Genomic DNA, 22950 nt, shown 5'->3' on the forward strand with positions numbered 1-22950 from the left:
CCTTCTTCATTTCATCTCATGCAGACATTTTCACCAAGTCTCCTCCCTTCTTGGCCACCCACTATGAGAAAACAGACACTTGAGCTAGTGGCTTTAGCATACACTCTAGTTGCATCGCCAACATAGCTGGATGCTTGTGCACATCAGTCACGATCGCTTGCTCTTCAAATTACGCAGGGGATGTTTGGTCTTCCGAAGTCAGTACTCTCTGAGACTACACGACTCTGTGATGATTTTCGTCAAAGGAGATGTTGTGCATCTCTGCTTCCAGTTGACCACCAAGGATATCAGTGCCTCCTTGGTCATTCGAGACATGCTCATCGTCTAGATGCATTGAAGCAGGTGAGGCGATCTCTCTTTGGTGAGGCATGAGGTCAGTGTCCTGTTCCAATTCCTACTGCTCCATGTCTGCATCCAGCTGTTCAAGAGGTTGTTCTATCTCATGAGCAATGTCTTGCCCCTGCAAGGGTTCACCCTGTTCGCCTGATGCTAGCTGTTAAAAAGAATCAACTACTTGTACAGGCACTGTTTTGTCTATCTGTACGTGATGCACCCCCCGTTGAATCTGTTGTTGTTGCGCTTCCTTCTATTGTTGGCAAAACTCTTGTTCTTTCCAAGCAACTCCTCCACTTCTTCTTCCATTATGTTCTTATCCCTCTACCTTCGCACAATTCAGTTGTTGCACTACTGCCTCTTCTATTGAATAACCATAACTGCTTGTTCTACAAGTGGATCTACTTGAAACTTGTAGCTTTGCTCCTCCTCCATGCGGTTGACAATCTTCCTCTTCCCTTTGTTGCACACAAGTATGCTAGGCTCTGCTATCTCTGTTGTTGCTACTAATGCTGCTACTGCTAGTGTTCTCCGTGATGCTGCTTCACGCTGCCATGCTAACAACTCTATGGCGAAACTGACCTATTCATTGGGTCTGGGGAATTGTAACAATATCTCCATGTGTCCTATTCGGCCCAATGAAATGCCCCATGGATCCAATTGAACTAAACTATCGTGCAGTAATGCTTCACAATGCAATGTGGGTCATACGAGTTGAAGCTTCGGAGATTGAACATGTACTTCTTCATCTGTTCAGCTTCAACATCTGCTTACTTGATGCTCCAGATCTCATATAACCCAATCCATAACGGAAGAGCGGGCCAAGGTGCCTTCTTCTTCCGCTGCAACCTAGTTGTCAATCCTACTGAGATATGATACGCTACTTCCTGCATGATAAGCACATCCAAAGCAAACATTGGCAGAACATGGAGAGGCTTCTCTGCACTGAACACTCATATGAATGTGCTGTTGAGTGAGGCATACCAATATGCAATGCCTAATAATGCCTTCATCACTTCTTCTGACATGCAGGGTAGATCCTATTCGAATATCAACCTATACACTGGGGTGACAAGATGGTCAGACAATTGTATGATCACTCATCTGAAGCTGCACTTGGACAATAGCTTGAAATATGTGATCACAACAGTCTACACCAGTGACCATGCCCACCCTAAACCCTGGAACTCATGTCAGGCATAGATTGCATCTAGAATGTAGGTGGACATGTAAATCTCTACATGCATGCCTTCAGGTGATTGTCGAGCCTTCATGACTTGCTCCTTTAGCTGACGAGCTAGTTTGTTGGACCAGTTGCATGGTCTTCCTTCTCTAGCCAGTTGGTCCAGCGTGACCACCCAACTTTGAGGGAAGGTCTCAGTTCTCGCTTGGCCACTCAGTCAACATGCGAATATGACCAAGTATTCATATGCCTTCCTCAATATTATCATCTTATAGATCTGATTAGGGGTCATCCTGAAACGAGCTGTCTCCTTTACCCAATCCTTCAGAATGTCTCTGGAGTGGCCTATGCCATTGGGCAAGCTGAACGAGGGATTCATGACAGTCATGGGCTCAGTCATTTGATACATCTCATCGTAATCTCGTGCCCAGTAGGTTGAAAGCTTCTTCCCACTAACACTGCTCAATGTCATCATCTCAGGGTCAGTGTGAGAGACAATCCAGTGAATCATGTCTACGCATGGGAACGCCATGTATCTGCATGCAACCCGATACAAGACGGATTTATGAGTGTTTACATACACCTGATGGTCTTCAAGGTCTTCCCCAAAAGTACCTGCGGATGTTTCATTCACATGGTTGCCACTTCAGTTTGATGTCCTTGTCTAGATACAACTTCATATCTTCATAGATTGACAAACCAGAGGACACCTGCTCAGCTGCTTCTCCAGCTTCCATACCATCAATGTCCTGAGATATTTTTCTCTTGGAAGCCATTGAGACAGATGAGCACCTGAAATATATGGAAACAAGTGGCATCAAAGGCAAGAAATATGTCAGTGAAAACAAAGCAAATCTGGGGAAGGACACGACACATACCTGGGAAACTGATAAGCAAGATTGCGCAAATTTCACTAGGAGGCTGAGTGACTAGCTGCCAAAAATGTGCAAAAGGTAGTATGGGCTGTCTGGGAGGCTGGACTAGCTATTGGATCTGCGAAATGTGCAATCAAGTTGGGCAAAATCCGCGCAAAATAGTTTCATGCATCCGACAATAGTGAGATAACACCGAAAATTGAAACACAGCTAGGAAAAGCTATAAGATATGTGAATGACATTAGGCATTCAAAGAAATCAAGATAACAACACTCACACAAGAAAATACACAGAAAGTGACAGAAATGCTAAAAAAGACAAGTTGAGGCCACTTAACCATGAATAGCTGAGCCGGATGTGTCAAAGAGTCCTAGATGTGTTGTGGGATGTCAGAGATCCAAGATCAATGTGAATGAATGAGCTATGATGCATCAAATAAATAAGTTTTGTCTCATGACGCGCATGCCACAAATCTAGGAAAAGCAACACTTGGGGGGGAACTTTTAAAACATCTTTGCATGTAACCCTTAGGTGCTAAAAATAGTTCCCTAAATCATGGGATTGATTTTGCATGTTGTCTCTTGCTATTCTAGGAAGATCAAGTCATGAATGCATGTAAGTCAAGTTTCCTTAGTCCTGGGTGTAATTGGTCAACCGGACTGTTCATGCATGCGAGTGCTCAACTGCTTGGGAAAAATGCGCATTCCTAACTCGAAGGTGGGTTGACTTCCGAAGGGGATTATACAATTTCTAGGTAGAGCAGCTGACTGTTGCCCAGATTTGCACTGATCCTGGGCTGAACAGGCTGCTGCTGGGAAGAATTTCATAAAACCTGCTAGGAGGGTTGGCTGGCAGGATTGCGCAATCCTGGTAGCCAAGAGGTTGAAAGAGAGGATTGTGCAATTCCTAGAGGGAAGGCTAGTTTCCCTCCAAGAATGTGCAATTTTCAATGGGAAGCTACTCAGCCTGCAGCTGAACCAAGTCCTGGAAAGCAACCTATGAGGGGAATGGATCAACTGTGATCGACAAGCTACCTTTGTGCGAGGAAAACACTGAAGCTTGAGTACTTGACAAAGCAAGACAAAATGTTGTGTAACGTTGGTAGGGATGCTCCAAAACAGGCTAAGGAAAAAATTTGGAGGGTGGCTGTGGCTGCTACAACACCATTATATGTCTGTTCCTCTTGCATTTCTATGATCTGCAATAGTACTTTGATGTCATTTCCGTAAAGTCAAGTTATAGTGAATTGTGTTTGATAGTTGTTTCAATTGTTAGATTGGACTTCAATCCAGATATTTGAGGATGATTGTGTTCCTTTGGCATGTTAATGAGATTGGTTGTTTTATGCTTTTGTTATTTTCGTATTGAAAATTGCTATCGATATAAGTTCAACAATTTATTGCAATCAACATAAGTTCGGAAGTTGTATTGTACAACATAAATCAATGCATCAAAATAATCATGCTAAGCTCTCTATTTTGAAAAAAATTGAGGAAAATTTGTGTGAGAATCCATTATAATAACTTATAGATAGAATGGGAGCCATGAATTATAAGGGCCAGAAGAATGGAGATGAGAGCTTAAAGACTATCGTCCATGGAAATCTTCTAACAGAAAGAAAAGTGGATTGGCAGGTTTAAGTAAAACAAGTCACAAAAGCAAGATGGGCTTAATATTAATATGGTGAATGACTTCAACGTCACCCCAGTACAACTTCAGGAAGAATCTGGCATTCATACTTTGTGGAAAACAACACACTTGTTCATGTATCATGGATTATATGAATAGAAATTCTACAAGTCCAGATGCACGTGTTTATGCTTATGCTACAGCTCAAATAAATAAAACCATGGAGGTCACACATCAATTAGGAGGAGATAATTTTGTCTTTTGGTGTGGAAGAGAGGGTTATCTCTTGTAGCACAAATATGCAACAAATACAGTGAGGTCATGTAAAAGTTCTGAGTTAGCAGTTTAGCAACTTAAAGATGTTATACCTCTTATACCCATAGTTAATAGTATCAGCAGACCGACCTGTCATCTTACTAAACACATAGCCAAAAAACAAAAACCTCTAGTTGGTAAAATTGGTTCACTTGTTAAAGCCTCTACACACTTCATCAATGAAATCAAAAACATAAAACTTGATAAAAAACTACATATTAGTTAGCTTTGATGTAACCTCTATTTACACAAATATACCTATTAATGAATCCATGGAAGTGGTTAGAAAAATAATTGATCATGATACATGTAAAATCATTGAAACTTGCCTGAAGTCCACATTCTTCATCTTTATAGGTGACATCTATGAACAAACCTGTGGTGTTGCTTTGGGCTTTCCATTATCCCCTATCATTTCCAATTTGTTTATGGAAGATTTTGAAAGTAGAACCTTGAACTTTGCTCCCCTAAAGCCCAAATGGTGGAAAATATTTGTCGATGATACCTTCGTCGTCTGGCCACATGGGAGGGACGAGTTAGAAATATTCAAAAAACACCTCAATAGTCTATCAAACTCAATCCAATTCACTATGGAAACGAATATTAAAGCTAGCCTTCATTTTTTTGACATTCTCCTCTCTTGAAACCCTGATGGATCCTTATCCCACCAATTATACAAGAATAAGACACATACTGAGCAATTCCTCCATGCCACTTCCCACCATCATCTAGCCTAGAATCTTGGTGTCCTCAACACCCTAGCAACCAGAGATGTGAGAATTTCTAACAAAGAACACTTGGAATCACAAAAGACACATCTAATGGATGTATTTTTAAGAAATGGTTATAATAAACATCAAGCTATCAAAGCCTTCCACAATGCAAACAAACCTCAAAATAACAATAAAGATAAAGATAAAACTATTGGAAAGGTAAGATTACCTTACATTATAGGTACCACTGACAAGATTTCCTATATCCTATGAAAAAACAACATCTTTACCACTTTCAAACCCAATAACACCATACGTAGTAACATAAAAGTTGTCAAAGATCCCCTTGACCCTAAATGCAAAAAAGGCGTTTATATGATCCCTTTCTCATGTGGTAAACCTTACATTGGGGAAATTGGCGATTCCATTAGAATTAGGCTCAAGGAAAACTCTGTGGATATTAAACATAATCGCTCCAAAACATCTTCTCTAGTTGATCATTCCAACAACAGTAAACATCACATTTGCATTGAAAATTCTTGTATCATAATGATTATTTTCATAGAAAATTATGAGAATCCCTAGAAATAAAAAAACACCCTAATAACCTTAACTGAGACGATGGATGAAAAATCCGTGAGAATTGGATTTGGACATTAACCTCTAAATCAACCCCCTCTTAAAACTTATAATTTATTCTTAATAACTTAAAGTCATTTCCAATATTTATATGATCCCAGAGTGCCACAAATGTGTTTATATGATCCCTTTCTCATGTGGTAAAACTTACATTGTGGAAACAGGTTTTTCCATTAGAATTAGGCTCCAGGAACACTCTACAGATATTAAACATAATCGCTCCAAAACCTCTGCTCTAGCTGATCATTCCAACAAAAGTAAACATCATATTTGCATTGAAAATTCTCGTATCATAGCTAAAATTAATCATTATTTTCATAGAAAATTCAGAGAGGCCCTAGAAATCAACAAACATCCCAATATCCTTAATCGAGATGATGGATTGAAAATCAACGATAATTGGATTCCCAAATTAGCCTCTAAATCAACGCCCTCTTAAAACTTATAATTTATTCTTAATAACTTAAATTCATTTGCTATATTTAATTACATATCTATCTAGCTTAATTTTGAAACTCATTACCCTTAACATAACTAATTTTTTCACATAGTAATGAATTCAATCTCACTCCTTATAACATTTGTCAACAATAAAGTATTAATATAATTTTAATAGAACTTCGTAAAACAATAAGTAAGTAATAATATTAAGATATTAATAAAACTTTAAATTTCCCATTATTTATATAGTTTTAATATCATATAACATAACATCATCTATTAATATAACAATAATATAACCTAATAGTATAACCTCAATTGAATAATATATAACAAATTTAAATCTAACCTATCACATAACATAGGTTAATAATACATATATAACTAACATAATCTGAAAACAAAACTATTTGAAATTAACATTAATCAAATAATTTGATTCCATCAGTTTAGAATTAATATATTATAACTCAATGATATAATATCAGTACAACAAAACCAGCGATTTGCGCCAGATTTAGCGCTAGATTTTAGTGCATTTTTTTTGTAATTGTGATGAGCAACCTGGCGCTAAATCTGGCTCTATTGTACAATTTTTAAAGCGTCCTTTTTTGCACCTAATTTTGCATCCTTTTTCACGCTAGATTTTGCATCATTTTTTACACCAAACTATGCATCATTTTTTGCGTCAAATTTTGAACCAAGATTTGCATCTTATTTTATGACAGGTTTTGCTTCTAGTTTTGTGTCATTTTTTGCATCTATTTTTCATTCTCTTTTGCTTCCTATTTTGTGTCATTCTTTTCTTCCATTTTTGCACCATCATTTGCATCAAGTTTACACTGTATTTTGAATCCAATTTAACATCTTTTTATGCATCCATTTTGTGTCAGTTTTTGCATCTAGTCTTACGCCAGGTTTTGTATCTAGTCTTACACTAGTTTTTGCTTCTATTTTTGCACCAGCTTTGGTGCCTATCTTTGCACCATGTGTTGAATTTGATTTAGCACCAAATTTTGCATCCATTTTTGTGCCCATTTTTGCATCTTTTTTTGGACCATTTTTTACATCCACATTTACGTTTGATTTGTCTCCATTTTTCCCATCTCATTTTGCACCATATTTTGCGTCATTTGTTTCATCCAATTTTGCATCATTTTTAACACCATCTCTTGCATCTAATGTTACATCATTTTGAGCATCCAAATTTGCATCTTATGTTGAGTCATGTGTTGTGTCCACCTTTGCATCTTATTTTGTGTCTAATGGTACATTCAATTTAGAGCCATTTTTTACGTCTACTTTTGTATTTGTTTTTACACCAAGTTTTGCATCTAATTTTAAGCTATTTTATGCCCCTTTTTGCACCATTTTTTGTGTCTACTTGTGTCCAATGTTGCACCATTATTTACACCGACTTTTTCATCCAATTTTGCATTTTTTTGGTTTCTAGTTTTACATCGTTTTCACCATCCAAATTTGCATCTTTTTTGCCTCATTTTGTGTCCACATTTGCATATAATTTTGTGTCTGAGTTCGAGCCTAAATTTTCATGTGATTAGGAATCATTTTTTACATCCAATATGGCATCCTTGGTTTCACATTTTTTCAGCCCCATTTTGCATCTTGTTTTATGTCTTTTCTTACATCTTTTTTTTTTCCTTTTTTTGCACCCAAGTTTGCATCCCAAATTTACACCATTATTTGCATCATCATTTGGCATATTAATTTGTAACGTTTTTTGCTTCTTTTTAACGCTCAACTTTGCATCTTATCTTACATCTAGTTGTTGTCTTTTTTTGCATCTAATTTGGTGCCCATTTATGTGTCCTTGTTTTTGCCCAATTTGATATCCTTTTGTATGCCATGTTTTGTTCCCTTCTTTGTGTCAACTATTGCACAATTTTTCACTTCTAATTTAAAACACTTTGTATTTCAATTGTTTGCATTTTGTATTAATTCCTAGTTTAACATCCAGTTTTGCATCCATGGTTACATCCGCATTTGACTTCTTATATAGAGTATATTTTTCTTTACATATATGACCCCCTTTATAGATTCATAGTGAAATATATGATAGTTTCTAAATATCATTAAAGCAGATATCACAATTCAAAATCATTTGTAAAGAAATTTAAGAGAAATTGACAACATCCATCCAAAAAAATAACAATGTGTCATTAACAATTTTCAAAACATGTATAAAATAGCAACATAATACTAATAAAATCAGTATTATTTTTAATCAAAACAAGTAAAATTCAAATATGATTAACAAATCAAAATATTTCATGAATATCGTTATTCTACGATAAAAAAATTAACAACATACATAAATCAAACTCATCGTATGATTACAAAATCAAAATGTCTCATTGATATAGGGTAAATTCACAACACCCATCTAAACATAACAATGTCATTCTACACAATAATTTCTTCATAAAAAACAATGCATGTGCATGCCTAGCTACCACCACCAAGATCATCCTCATGATCATCTTGACCATCCTCATTACTCTGATCCACATCATCACCAACACCGCAACTATCATCATCATCTCCTCCTTCACCACCATCATCCTCATCCTCATCCTCATCATCTCCTGATATATGTTGAACATAATTTGGATCATCGTCTTGGCAATCATTACCTATAGCATTCTGACAAAAAAAATCAATATTACATGTTAGTATTAATTACATAACACAATGCATGATTTTGTTATACAATGTTAACCATAAAATGAGGTAAGATATAATATCTAATAGTACTAAAAAATAAAATGAAAATATGGTTTAAAAGTATATTGGAAATCCAACTAAAATTACATACCATAGAGTCCATCCAAACAACAAATTCAACCCATCTCTTTTGCTGCAGCACCTCCTTTTCCAAATGATTTGGAGGTCTTCCATATTTTGGTTCCTATCAATCAGTAAATAGGGAGAAATTAGATAACAATGACTTTCTTCTAGTACAAAATTTATTAAAAAAATATCACATGTTTAATATACTTACAAAGGTTGTTATCAGTGCTTTTAAACCTTTCTGGCCACTACGATGAGTGACTTTTGTCTTGGTTAACCTCGCCTTGGATGCCTTGTCCTTAAACATAAACCAATTCAATTTATTTTCACACAAATACATGTCTAAGATACTTATAAGTATTAATACATTCTAAATAATGTTTAATGAAAAATTCAATACCTGAATGCTCTCATTGCCGGCTTTTGTTTGTGCATCCAACTTCTCATATGATTTTACAAGTTCTTTCCATACTTTAAAAGGTATGTCAATAGGTCTTTGTTTCAGTCTTTGATCTTGAGGCATTTTTTTAATTTTTCTTGTTTGGTTAAAAAAAACCGAACAAGTAATTCACATCAATGGCATGGGGACTCTATGGATATGTGTAAAAGAATGGCTATAAAGAAAACATCCAAAAAACATATGAGCTCTCCCTTTGATGGTCACTTGGGGCATATGGCTGGAAAGGAACAACTCCATTTTTGAAAATCAAGGACAATCCTTTCTCAAAGTCCTTCCTAATATTTGCTCCAAATGTCTTAAAATGAAAAACAAAATTCAAACGTCATCCTTAAACATCTCCCTTAAATATAACGTTGGACCATAAATTCTTCATTTTTATTGTTATCGGCTCTGGAATGATTTTTCTATATGCAATTATATAATGAAATATGTGTGCACTAATGAAAAAACATTGAGTTTCCTTTTTCATAATCACAAACAATGAAAAAAGAATCACACGTAACTAGCATCATTTTGGAAATTTTATATTTATTAAAAATCTTTAACATGTTTTCCTCCCATATCTCATAAAAAGGTGTGAAATTTTTTATATACTCTCCAATAAGCACTACAACAAAACCAGCGATTTGGAGGTTTTACACTAAGTTTTTCAACATCGAGCTTACTAGGGCTTGCACCACCAGGGTTATTAGTAAGAATCTCATGAGGTTTGCATAGCCATGATTATTAGAATCAAAATAGTAGGATTTGCACTAAAAAACAGTTCATAGTGCTTTCCTGCTGGGGAGAAAATCACAAGTTCAACTTCTGTAGTGCAGAGCACCGAGAGCTCGTAAGATTTCTTCAGCAATCCACCTACGTTTGGAAAATGTAGCCTGCCTGCTGGCGATGTTCTCAATCCTCTTCCTCTGCATCTTTCCCCTCACTATTCTTGTATGTCCTCTTTCGTTTTTCCCTCCAAACAAACCCTCTCAAATTGAGAAAGCAGAACAACTCACTCGATGAGAATCCGAATCCAATTATCACTTCTAACAATAACCCAATACGATACCAGAAGTGATTACACAAAACCTCATTGACTCTTCATTTGTTTGGAAAAGAGCCAAGAATAAACTTTTGACGAGGGTTTTCGTCTCAAGTCTGGCTCACAGGACGTCGCTTAGTCAATTGCGAGAAAAGTTTTCCACCTGCCTGTCACATACGGTTTGTCACACTATATATTAAAATAAGGTTGATCATACTAACAATAAGGTTGTATAGTGTAAAAGGAGGGCTCTCCTAACTGCATTTGGTTGGTTTATAGAAAAGATTGCTGGAATGTGTAATGTGAATGCTCTGCTAACTATTTTTTAAGCATTTGGAAGTATTAAAACCCCCTAGGATAATTAATGTAAGATCTGTTAATTAATGTGTAAAGATGGCTATTGTCCTTGGGCTACCTTAGCTATTCGTGTTTAGTGATCTGTGGTATTATGACTCCTCAAGTCACTATTAAACCATGAGAACCATGCCCAGGCAGACTAGTGTGACATTGTGGATGAGAACCAAAACTAGACTCCTATAACCTCCTTTTTCATCCTTTAAATTGCAGAATTAACTGACTGTTCTAGTAATCGTTCTTGAGCACCTGAAGATGTGCACCCTAAATAATAAGAATAATACCTTGTAACATATGAATAGTCCATCCTGTGCATGTAGGATATGCACATGAGGTCCAATAAAATCACTAACCAGAATACTAGGTGTTATTAAAGCCTCTACAGGTTGATATATATGAATGTTACAGTGTGCAGGAGTATGATTCAATTCCATACGAAAATACAAAACATCTGATAGGATTTCCTTATACCTCATAGGCAAACAACCATTGTCCCTTCTATAGATGAGCAGAATAAGTGCTTGGTTCTCTACACTAAATAAAGACAAAGTATAGTACTTATTGCTGACAAAATAGGATTTAAATCGCGGTTCAATTGCTTGACATTCAGCTGGTCACAAAATTGTAGAGTGCATAATCATAAGTGATGTTGCGAGCCTCATTGCTCAAATTCTAAGGGTCTTGCGAGCCATAATCACAGCCATGTATGGAATATCTTGTGATTATGGCATTTTATGAGGTCAATTCTTGTGAAGACATTTCAGTTTATAATAAATTTTGAACCTCAACAGAGTTTTGGCAAGACCTGGCTGAGCTAGGACATCAACAACACAGCTGATATGAATGACATAATCTAGCCTCAAGAGGGAGCCTCTTTTGTTTCATCACTCTAACAATCTATGAAGTGGTGGAAAGCATAACAACTTCCCCTTGAATATGACACCTAAACTGAGTACAAATCCTAAATGATGCAGCCTTTGGTGCATGTCTCTCAAAGTATCGATATTTCAAATGTTGAAAGCTCTTGTGCCCATTTGATATGCATTCGATTGCAGTTCCCCTGAAGAAAGAATCTTATAAAGGTGAGGCCATGGCCAATATGTTAGCCATATCCATTGGAGTTGCCATTGCTTGACAACTTTAGTGTGATCAGTCCCACCATGATTCACATGGGCTTCTACTCAACACTGGCTGTTGCTATTGTAAGAGTCTTCAAGCTCGTTGAACCCATAGTATTGATAAGTGTATTCTTTGGGTCCCTGGTTTTCAAATTCTGCCTATGTTTTCCTCTCAGTATCATTATTTCAAATGCTGAAAGCTCTAATTCCCATTGTTGTGTATTTGATTGTGGTTTCCCTGAAGAAAGAAGCTTATAAAGGTGAGCCCGAGGCCAATATGTTGGCCATATCCATTGGAGTTACTATTTCAGCTTATGGGGAGGCCAAGATGAATGCATGGGAGGTGATTCTCCAGTTAAGTGTAGTTGCATGTGAGACTACCCAATTGGTTCTCATACAAATTCCACGAACATCAAAAGCGATTAAGTTGAATCCCATCACATCTTTGTTGCTCCTTGTTGCCTTGTTTTTCTCAGCAACCCCTGGGCCTTAGTAGAATACCCATTTCTGATAATCAGGGTCTCTTCCTTTGATTTGGATTACATGACATTCTGCTTGTGCCTTGGCTCTTAATCTTGCAGTGTTTCTTCTGATAGGAAAGACTTCAGCCTTGACTATGAATGTTGCTGGTCTTGTCAAGGACTGGCTGCTCATAACATAATCTTTGTCTGTAATAAATGAAAAGGTTACAGTCATAAACTTGAGTGGGTGTGGACTGGCTTTTCTGGCTGTCTGTTACTATAATCATTTGAAACTTCAAGCTCTCAAGTCCAATGACAACCAACCAACGTACCTCAGCAGTGCAGCTGATGCCAATGATGAAGGAGAAGGTTTGATAATGACGAGTGGGAGATTCTCAATCAGAGATTCAGAACCAGTAGAGAAAAATCAAACTCAAGCTTCAGGATTAGGTATTTAGATCATTAATATTGTCTTGTGCTAGAGATTACTGTTCTTGGATTGGCTCCTCTATGCCCAGATCTATTTGCAGGGAACAGGCCAGTCATTCACAGTGAAGAAGATAATGACAAGATTAGTGTATAATGATGGACAGGATGGTGCCATGGTGCCAACCTAAATCTCAAGTAAGGAGACATCTGTTCATCAATTTGTCAAGAAGCATGGCCTACAATTCAATTGCTCTAAGCCTATCACTTCTTCCACCTGTCAAATAAATTGTTTCCTGTTTGTTTAGTTGACTATGGTTCTAATAAATATACTATTGTTTGATGTAAAAAGACAAAACAAAACAAAAAATATGGAAAGTTGTGACCCAATTTTCTAACTACAAATTGAAATCGGATTACCATAGTGACCACCTCTGCTTATTGGAATAAAAAAGGGGGTGGGTTATGCACAATCCTCCGTATCATTTTCTATTACCAGAGATAATTAAAGCCACCCTAAACTCAAGTCTTAACTATGCCGATAGGGTGTTTGGGGAGGGGGATCCCTTACCAACCCACTATAATCTGCACAAAAGCATCCTAAGAACATATGCAAAATGCTCTCCTATCATCTAATGTCCAAGCAAGGAAACTCTTGAAAATATTATCTCTGCTCTGCTGAATGTAGGGCTAGTCTAATAGGTGGAAGGTGCCATACTCTGGATCAGTCTGGAGCTAGTTTACCCCTAATGGGTGGAAGGTGCCATACTCTGGATCAGTCTGGAGCTGGTTTACCCCTAATGGGTGGAAGGTGCCATACTCTGGATCTGTCTGGAGCTGGTTTACCCCTAATGGGTGGAAGGTGCCATACTTTGGATCTGCAAAGTATCTGTCTGGAGCTGGTCCATAACTCGCTCTGATTATGTATGGCCTAGTCTAATAGGTGGAAGGTGTCATACTCTGGATCAGTCTGGAGCTGATTTACCCCTAATGGGTGGAAGGCGCCATACTCTGGATCTGTCTGGAGCTGGTCCATAACTCGGTCTGATTATGTATGATCTGTAACCTAATATGGCACAACCCCGAACAGGCATCAAAGATGTTGATTGACCACCAAGGCAGAAGGTTGAGGTGAGATCCCATCTAAAGTTGGAAGGAAGGAAACTATGGATAAAATCTTGGCTGCTCCTCTGAATCCGGGGTAGAATAACAGTTAGGAAGTACCCTGTGTAAATGATGAAACAACATAGAAATGCTCCCTTAGTGCTTCCAGATGTATACCAATTAATGAGCATTCAAGTGTTATTTCAAATATGAATCAAATTTGAAACAATGTCAAAATTTTCCAAAATTCAAGAGAGCAGGGCTGTAAATGAAATCAAAGTTTAGATTCCAACATACAATGGTCAAAATAGTGCCAAATAAACACATTAATGATGTTCAGATATGACAGAAAGACACCAGCACCAAAGCACAAGACTGTGTATGTAAAACAATGCATCCACAATAATAATAATAAAAAATAAAAATAAAAAATAGAAGATATATACTAGTTCCAAAACAAGAAAGTTTACATAACAATGATGCAAATAAACCCCAAAGTTTGATCATTCAGGACGTTAGCATGATCTCAAGAATTCTGCAGTAAAAGCTAGTACTTGAACTCCTAGTAACAGAAGATAGAACCAGTGTGATGCTAGTATTATTGAGTGGATGTTTTGGTTGTTATCAGCACTGATTTAGTTTTGGATATACCTGAGATATCAGTCATGCAAAAATTTTCAAAAAGGAAACTTTTTGACAGAGCAGAGTGTGATCTGGTTGCAGAGTAGCAAACCTTGTTCATAAATTCCAAAGGGTAGAGAGGTAGGCTTGTTCATGCGTTAATGTGAGTCTTTAGAAGATGTATCAAGCTATAAAATACCAAACCCATCATGAATACTTGCAGATTAGAATAATGTGATCTCAAACTCCAGACATCGAACTTCAATAACATAGATCATTCCAATTATATTAGTCAAATTGTTCATCTTGTTTTGGCATGACTCTGTCCTTGGAGATGTTCTCTGTTGCTAGATTTATCAGAATGATTGCAAGAAAGCAATGGAAACAAGCTAAAAATTAAACTGTTTATGTAGTCAATTGTTCCATCATGAAAGTGACTTGGAAGGCATGGATCTCATGCATTTGAATGTTATGATGAGCAATAAATGATTATTATGCCATTTGTGTGTTTTATCTCTCATAAACAGATTCAGCTCTGAAAAGAATTAGATTTGTAGCCCTGAACGTCAAGCAATTAGGGCAGAATTTATTCAACTTGCCAAGCAAGTTGTTCACCTTGATTTAGGGTCGACGCTTCCGTAATGTGTAGATCAAGAATATGGTGCAACACTTACCCTAAATCCTTAGTATGTGAACTTACACAGGAACTAATGGAAATTTCAAGCCTCCTGGAAACAATTCTGCCTAAGGATAACGCAAATGAAAAAAAGGTAATTTGTATCAACAGGATTACCAATGTCAAATATTTTTTTTTGGGAAGATTAGAAAACAGCCAGTCATGATTTTGGCAAAACTGAAAAATCAGTTGCCAGTCAGAAGATGCATATATTTTTGCCTAAATAATATATACATTTTTTTTCTTTGAAAAGAAAAAAAGTCAAATATTATGTAGATTATTACAAGAAGGAACATAGGTTATCAATAAATGGATTCCAGCTATAACTGTGAAAAAAATTATTAACCTCGGAACCATTCTGCAATCACAAGAAATTAACATAAAAGCCACTTATCCCTGCCTGATAAATAAAATTAAAAAAAAAATTAAGAAAAATCTCATCCAAGACTTTCACAATGAACTCTGGGAGCAAGAGTAAATCAAATTGAAATTGACCAGCCTCTGCTTTTTTCAATCTTAGAGGAAGTACTAAAGAATTTACAAACCGTTTCTCTGTTTTAAACATCTTATACACTCCAAGATAATTGAAAATTATTCCATTTAACCTGGGATATAGATCAGGACAGACCAATCCTGTAAAATACAATAGCAGTAGATTGAATAAACCATTAACTTGGGGAGGATGAAAATAATATTTAGTTCCACAGAATTCTATAGAAAGAATAGGAAGTTCCACAAAATTGTAAAATAGAATTCATGGAATGTGTTATCACCTAGAACTGCAGTCACATGTACATAAATTTTGTCCAAAAAATTTCATTGTCAAAAATGGGTGTCAAATGGTTGTTGTCCTATGTTTACTACTTAGGGGTCATGTTTCTAAAGGATATTGATGTGAATCATTTTCAAATACCGTTAGTCATCCTCCATCATGATTGTATAAGACATGTCTTATCTTGTATACGTCACTGGTCCTTTCCGCATTTTCGCAGCGCAATTTTATTGGTTGATTTTGCAGTGCAATGATGTTTTAGCCTTTTCGCAGCGCATCAGTATCCAGCCATTTCACAGCGCATTTTTCTAATTTATAACTATCTGCGCTACGAAATCACGGATTCGGGGATTTTGCAGCGCAGATTCTTAAAGTGTCATGTCTGGGGATGAGTCATTGTGTCCGTCCGGTTATTGTCAGTTGGCGTTCTTTCCAAGAAATTATGAGCCATCACTCCACCAATAGGTTCATAGCCACACACATAAAAATCATTCAAACGGTTTTGTCATGCATGGTTGTGTTATGATGTTTGTTAATGATGCATAAACTGACCCGCTTGGATGATAAGACAATTGAATTGCAAATGAGCCCGAGTTTCTTCTTCAAGAGAGCCGGATTGCAAGCGAGCCTGCGTTCTAAAATTTGAATTTGCCATTTGAGTTGAGGCTAGTGGTGTTTCTCTATGCGAAAGATTTCAAAAGCGGAATGGAGAAGAAGGAGCATCGGTCTGGAAGATGTCAGAAGGCAGAGCCTGAAGGATTGGACCTTGCATTGAGAGATGAAGGTGTAAGAAAAGATTTCAAAGATGCTGGTTGCTGGAGTTTCTGTGAAAAACTGAAGGGTGGCCACACTCAGGTAACAAAAGAGTTTGCCTTGAACTTTACAGGTTTAAATTCTAAAGTGTCTATGTTAGAATTCCAAGTATCTCCAGAGGCTATTGCTAATGTAACTGAGATTCCGAGAGGAGGGCAGGAGTGGTTTAAAAACTTCAAATTTGATATGAACCCCTGCAAAGAGTTCTTGAAAGAAGCCTATGTGAATGAAGATCTAACCAAGGCTGTGCCTAGAAGTTATGTTAAGGAGCACTATGCCATGCTTCTTAACTGTATTCAAAAGTATTTAACCTGTGAGGGCAGATATAATAAGGTTTATTCCTATCATTTTAAGTTGTTGCTGCATTTTACGGGTAAAGCATCTATAGATATCCCATTTTACTTGTTTCGTAGCCTCAACAAGATGTGTGACAAAGTCCAATTGAGGAAGGATGATTGTGAGACATCGTTATTTCACCATGGTCTAGTCAAACTGTTAGTGCTGGATGGTCTTCAGAAAATTGGTAGGGATTGGAATTCTTTCATCTATATGGCTGGTTTTCAGAGTAAGACAGGCCTCACCCCACAACCGGTTAGAGAAAGAGAAGAATCAGTGGAGGAACCTACAATAGCTGAGCTTAGAAAGGAGGCTAAGGATAAAAAGAAAACCAGGTCTCAGTTGAAAAAACCAGTAAAGCCCTTGGTTATTAAAGAGACATCTCAGCCATCATTAAAAGAAAGGGTTAAGCACAAGAAAGATGCACCTGGATCAAGTGGGTCTGAAAAGGTATCAAGAGTAAAGACCAGGAATCAATTAAGCAAAGAGAAGGGCAAATCAGTAGATGTTGAGGAAAGTCCGATATCAAAGGCCAGCTTAAGTGATTTGCTTGAGGCCATTGAGTTTGAGCAGGTAGAACCGGTGCATATTGAACCTATGCATATTGATTTAACTCAATCATCACCTGAGAGCACTAAGAAATCAAAAGCTTCGAAGAGACTAAGGTTTGATGAACCTAGTGAGGAGTTTATGTTCAAACCACGAAGGCTGGTTACAAGGAAACAAGTTAGAGAAGCTGAGAAAGTGCATAAAGGAGAGATAGCTGTAAAGATGCCCAGAATAGAGGTAATTGAAGTATTGACCAAAACAGTGGAGGTAGTCAAGCATAAAGACAAGAACAGAAAGGTTATTATTACCCAAGGAGGAAATGTTATAGCCATAAAGAACCAAGCGGGAGCAGCAAAAGATGAAGTTGCCCAGGTGAAGAATGTTACTAAGGAGCTTGCAGTTAGATATGCCAACTATCGAAGAGCTGTGTTAAAAGGTAGCAAAAACCTAGTGGGTCAGGTAGATTCAGTGGCTGATGTGTATACATGGACGGTTCCAGCCCTCAAGCAAGCTATACTCATCAGAAAAATGAACATGAGCCCGAGAGCTGAAAACAAAGCCTTAAAGGAGGTTGCAAATTTGAAGATACATCTAGGTCAACTAGCTCACTGATTTGAAGAAAAAGGTGCCATTCTTAGTTTTGGTCAATTTTGTTTAAGCTCCATTATTTTGAAGTCATCTAAGTCTCTGACACCTGTAGAAGAAGTCTTAAGAGTCATAAGTTCAAGCAAAAGACACCTTAATGCAAATATACTCTGTTTTAGCAGAAAACAGCAGTTTCGTAGCGCGCTACGAAACTGTTGTAGGTGCTGTTTTATGATGAAAACAAACAGTTTAATGATGAGATCAGCAAATTTTTGAAGGAAACACCTAAGGAACATAAGGAAGACCACATGAGGCTATCCTAGCTATTCAGAGAATGACAAGTGTGCCTTTTTGAAAAGGTGAAATATTTTGTCTTTAGTGAAAGCTTTGATAAAGGTACTTTATTACCGGTTGTTAGGGTTCTGATAGGAAATGCATACGGAGATTTTGGTTTATACACCTGTTCAATCAACAAGGCTTCCAGCACATTGGGGAATATGGTGATGCTCGTAGTTTTTGAGGAATTAAAGAGCTGGGAACATGTTACTTAATTTGTGAAGAATGATGGGAGACAAGGACCGGGAAAACAGGGGACTTATCTTGATGATTAATGAACCATCAACGCATCCAGTATCCAAAGCCAGTTTGTTCATTGCATTCTCCTCTAAGCTATCTCGGCCAAAACAGAAAGAAGACAGGTGTCAAGAATCAAGAAGGAATCATGCTACGAGGAGGACAGAATTTGAGTTTTGATTAAATTAGGACTCTTTGTAATTACAGTTCAGCACTTAATGTATTTAATGAATTAGTTAAACAGTAGATAGGAGTAGTTAATAGCAGTCTTCGAGCTCCCCTCATGCTGGAGGAGGAAGCTCAAGGTGTTTAAGAATGTATCCCTATATATAGATCAGACTTGGATGTAATAGGGGTTGGATGTTTTTGGAGAAGACTGTTTTGGTTTATGTATAGCAGATTTCAGTCATGCAAATGACTGTTGTTTCTTCTCAGGATTCACAATAGATCTTATTGTTCAAATATATGATGGTTTATTCTCTTTAATGTTCTTTTACAGTTTGGTTAATGCATAATCACTCAGAACTCATGAATCATGCTCTGACTTCCTGTATGCCTAGGCAAACTATGTTTCATGTAAGTTATGTTTGAACATTAGATGTAAAGTGCCCTGATTTCTATGAAAGGATAGTGTTATTGTTTACTGAGATATTAGTGACTCCATAAGCCCAATGGGAAGCAATTCTGTCCAGCCAGTACATTTTTCATGTGTCTTGTAAGAGTTAGCCATCTTGTTCAATTCAATAACCTATGAGAGAGCCCTCTCAGACTAAGGAGGCTAAGCCTTAGTTAAAAGCCTGGTTTGAAACAGTTACACAGAGTCTTGCTGATTAGCAGCCTTCAGTACCTGATTTTGTGATAACAGAATGCTAGATGACCAGTCTACAAATCACTTTTATTTAGCTTAGTTTATTTATTAGTGAAAAGTAACCTTAACTCAGCTGCAAACAGTTGTATCTTAGGCAACTACTCTCCATGGTCAGTCCAAATGGTGAATAGAATTCATACTTGCAATGTTCAGAAAGGTTCAAATCTCATGGGGATTATACTGGCCTTGACTCATGAGGACTTCTCACTCTATTCAATGAAGCAAAATAACTTGAGACAACTGCAAGCAACTAACTTGTTTCTGCCTTTCTGGAAAAAGTAATTGAACTCGAATTGTACCACCTTGTTGCAGCAAACACATAGTTAGAAAGCTATGTCGCACTGGCTTTGGGATGGGGGGTAGCAGGGATGGTGGGTAAGTTTCCGGAACCACCAGAGTGCACCCCCAAATTTTTCAGGGGACAGAAAGTTGGAGATGGCAATAATATATAAATTATTTTATATATTATAATAATAATAGTAATAGTAATCATAAATATTTAAAATTTTGAAAATAATAAAATATTAAATATAATAATAATAATAATATTTTTTTCTTAATTCACCACGATAAATATAAAACATTTAAATAAATTCCAATTGCAAATAAGAAACACTGTGAATAAGAATTTAAATAAATTCAAAGAGAAAATTTAAATAGATCCCAAAAGCCGCCGTTGATGCCCACCCCCCTGACACTAATAAAGATTATAAATACAGTCAGGGATAAGAATTGCAGAGGAATAGCAAGTATTGACTGAGAGTATGATGCACTGGAGTCTGTGAGTGCCAGCGCCGCAGAAAGGAATTGCTGAGAACAATTTTAGAATGATATGCTGAGATGACAGGTAGGATTTAGAAAATTAGAAGCAGGTAGGATTTAGACTTCAGGCAGGTGCAGGGATGGATTTAGGTTATATATATCTATATATATAGATATAATCTTGAACTGTCAGTAGGTTCAAGGGTCAGTTGACTGTCCCAGATATTTTTGTGAGGGACGGATTGGGAATGCCCTAGAAGTTCCCATGTCTCCAATGATGCCCCCAGCTATTCTGGGACATTCCCAAGCCATTTTTAAGTCCCCAAAACACTGGAATGCAGGGTACAAGGGATTTTTCATCAGGCACATGTTGACTCTCCATGCAACATAGTTGGAAAGTAAGAGAGATATGGGAGACACGAGTTGAAAAAAAAAAATTAAAAAAAAAGAGTCTGAAGTACAATTTAATTACAAAAATGTAGATGAGAGTAAGAATGACCAAAAATTCTTTCAGTATGAATGACCAAAAACACTCCAGTGGTATTTCATTAAAGAACATAAGTTTATTATTTTGAATCCTGACTGTCTTCTCCCATATAATCAACTTCTAAAAGGTTAAAAATTCCTCTAATGTTTAGCAAACAGACAAGTTGCTGAGTCGAGAGAACAAAGGAAGGCAAGTAGCATCTGTCTCCCTCTCAACCCTGCACATCCTACCCCGCACCTAGAATGGTTTCGCTTACTGTAGAGGAGATTCTGTAGCACATAAACAAAAAACTTAAGAGCCACCCTTATTGTCTTTAGCATAAACACTCTCAATAACGAAAAAGAATTTGACTTTGTGTTTAAAATGGCAAGTGCATGATGTAGAAGTAGTTTTAGATAAGCTAACTCTAGCTGCTTAGTACTTACTAGATTAGGAATGACTGCCATAGGTTATTCATGGATATAAATTTTAAGATAATGTGTTGGATAGCAAAAGGTTAGAATATGATTTTTATTAGTGTATTTGTTGTACTTTGAACTGCAGCATTTTGCTTGGAACTGGATACAACTTACGCTTAATTAATTAAGATAAGCTAACTATAGCTGATTAGTAGAATGGGGACGACTTTCAGTGGTTGTTAATAGTAAATTAAAAGTTGGATGAAAAAGTCTTAGAATGAAACTTTTATAAGTTTAGGTTTGTTGTACTTTGAGCTGCAATATTTACTCAGAACTGAATAAAACTTATGCCTGATTAACAGCACATGCAACAAAATATTCAATATGAACATATAAGGGTTTAAACCAGGAATTTCACGTAAGGAGATGTTAAAGTCCTCTCTTTTTTTGAAAGATGTAAAGCAATGAAAAATATAGCACATGCTCAGAATCAACAGGGGAAACCATTATTATCCTCATTTTGTTACAAGTTGTATTTTAATAAAATCTTAATTACCCCAAAAATCAAAGCATGCAGCATGAAACGATATTGAAGACGACTGTGCTAAGATATTATCTAAACAGCACTGTTGAATGAAAAGAGATTCAAACTTCCTAATGCCAATCATTTTCTGGGAATGGAACCTAAGCAACATTAAGCTAATTAAGACTCAAAATTTCTGTATTTAAATTTCATAGACAATTTAATTCCTCCAGAGCAGATGGCTTCTCATTGACTTGAAGTGTTTTGAGCTGTATTTTTCACTCAATTTAGGTTCAGTGAGTCATACGATTAGCCCTTGTCACATGCCAGCCAGAGGTCACAAGTTCAAACTGTGCAGAATCAGCAATTGCAAAAGTAAACCTCTCAACGAGCCACTCAGTTCTGCACTTCAACATGTTACATAACACACAAAAGTTCTCGCATTATCTAGAAGCATGATGATTCATGTTTACAGCCCTAAATTTGATCAACTTAGCAAATCGTTAACAACAAAGACTCAACGAGAACCCTTTTCACACAATGCTACAATTCATTTGAAGGTAAAGCTCAACCTACATGCATAAAAATTCAAATAACATAACAATCAACCCTCAACATAGCATGATAGCCCTTTACACATGCCAGCGAGAGGTGACGAGATCAAGCCCTAGGGTCACTGATTGCCAAAGGCAACATCTCAATGACCTAACAAGTTATGTTCTTTCCGCCACTGTGATCAAAAACTTCTAGGATTTTCTATCTAGCGACTTCATTGATTATCTGTGAAGTTAAGACAGGCTATCCTGATATTTGAACTTTTACCCATGGAAATTAATCGTTCATTCGAAAGGAACACTTCAGTGATTATCTATGAACTTAGGACAGGCTGTCGTGATATTTTAGTTTCACACACGGCCATAGAGTTTTTCTTTTAAATGAATACCTCATTGATTATCTCTAAAGTTAGGACAGGCCGTTGTGATATTGGAAGTTTTAAGCATCGAACCGCGCTTTGCTTTTAAAGAAATTGAAATGCTACGTCGGAAGTGATTGTTATCGGGTTTACAGATCCAGTGTAAAAAACATTGGGATTAAATGTTA

The 22950-nt window shown here is 36.8% G+C and overlaps 1 protein-coding gene across 1 annotated transcript; it reads right to left on the bottom strand.

The window, feature by feature from the left end:
- Window positions 1–8490: 8490 nt before the first annotated feature.
- Window positions 8491–9536, bottom strand: LOC149156589 (uncharacterized). The gene is made up of 3 exons (XM_089445039.1): window positions 9151–9536; window positions 8965–9057; window positions 8491–8792 (listed from the first exon to the last, which is right to left on the bottom strand). Exons 1-3 carry the CDS (start codon window positions 9277–9279, stop codon window positions 8595–8597), a joined length of 420 nt encoding a protein of 139 aa, XP_089301165.1. The 5' UTR covers window positions 9280–9536; the 3' UTR covers window positions 8491–8594.
- Window positions 9537–22950: the final 13414 nt, after the last annotated feature.

This window comes from Pinus tabuliformis, chromosome 9 (genome assembly GCF_031772625.1).
Source record: "Pinus tabuliformis cultivar Carrire ecotype Pingquan chromosome 9, CPIR1, whole genome shotgun sequence".
In the NCBI taxonomy this organism is placed as follows: domain Eukaryota; kingdom Viridiplantae; phylum Streptophyta; class Pinopsida; order Pinales; family Pinaceae; genus Pinus; species Pinus tabuliformis.

Excerpts from the sequence above, each read along its gene's own strand:
- LOC149156589 (XM_089445039.1), bottom strand. The coding sequence starts at position 9,279 with ATGTATTTGTGTGAAAATAAATTGAATTGGTTTATGTTTAAGGACAAG. Across the intron at positions 9,058-9,150 it reads AAGCACTGATAACAACCTTT|GAACCAAAATATGGAAGACC; the intron begins GTAAGTATATTA and ends ACTGATTGATAG. Across the intron at positions 8,793-8,964 it reads TTGTTTGGATGGACTCTATG|AATGCTATAGGTAATGATTG; the intron begins GTATGTAATTTT and ends TTTTTTTGTCAG.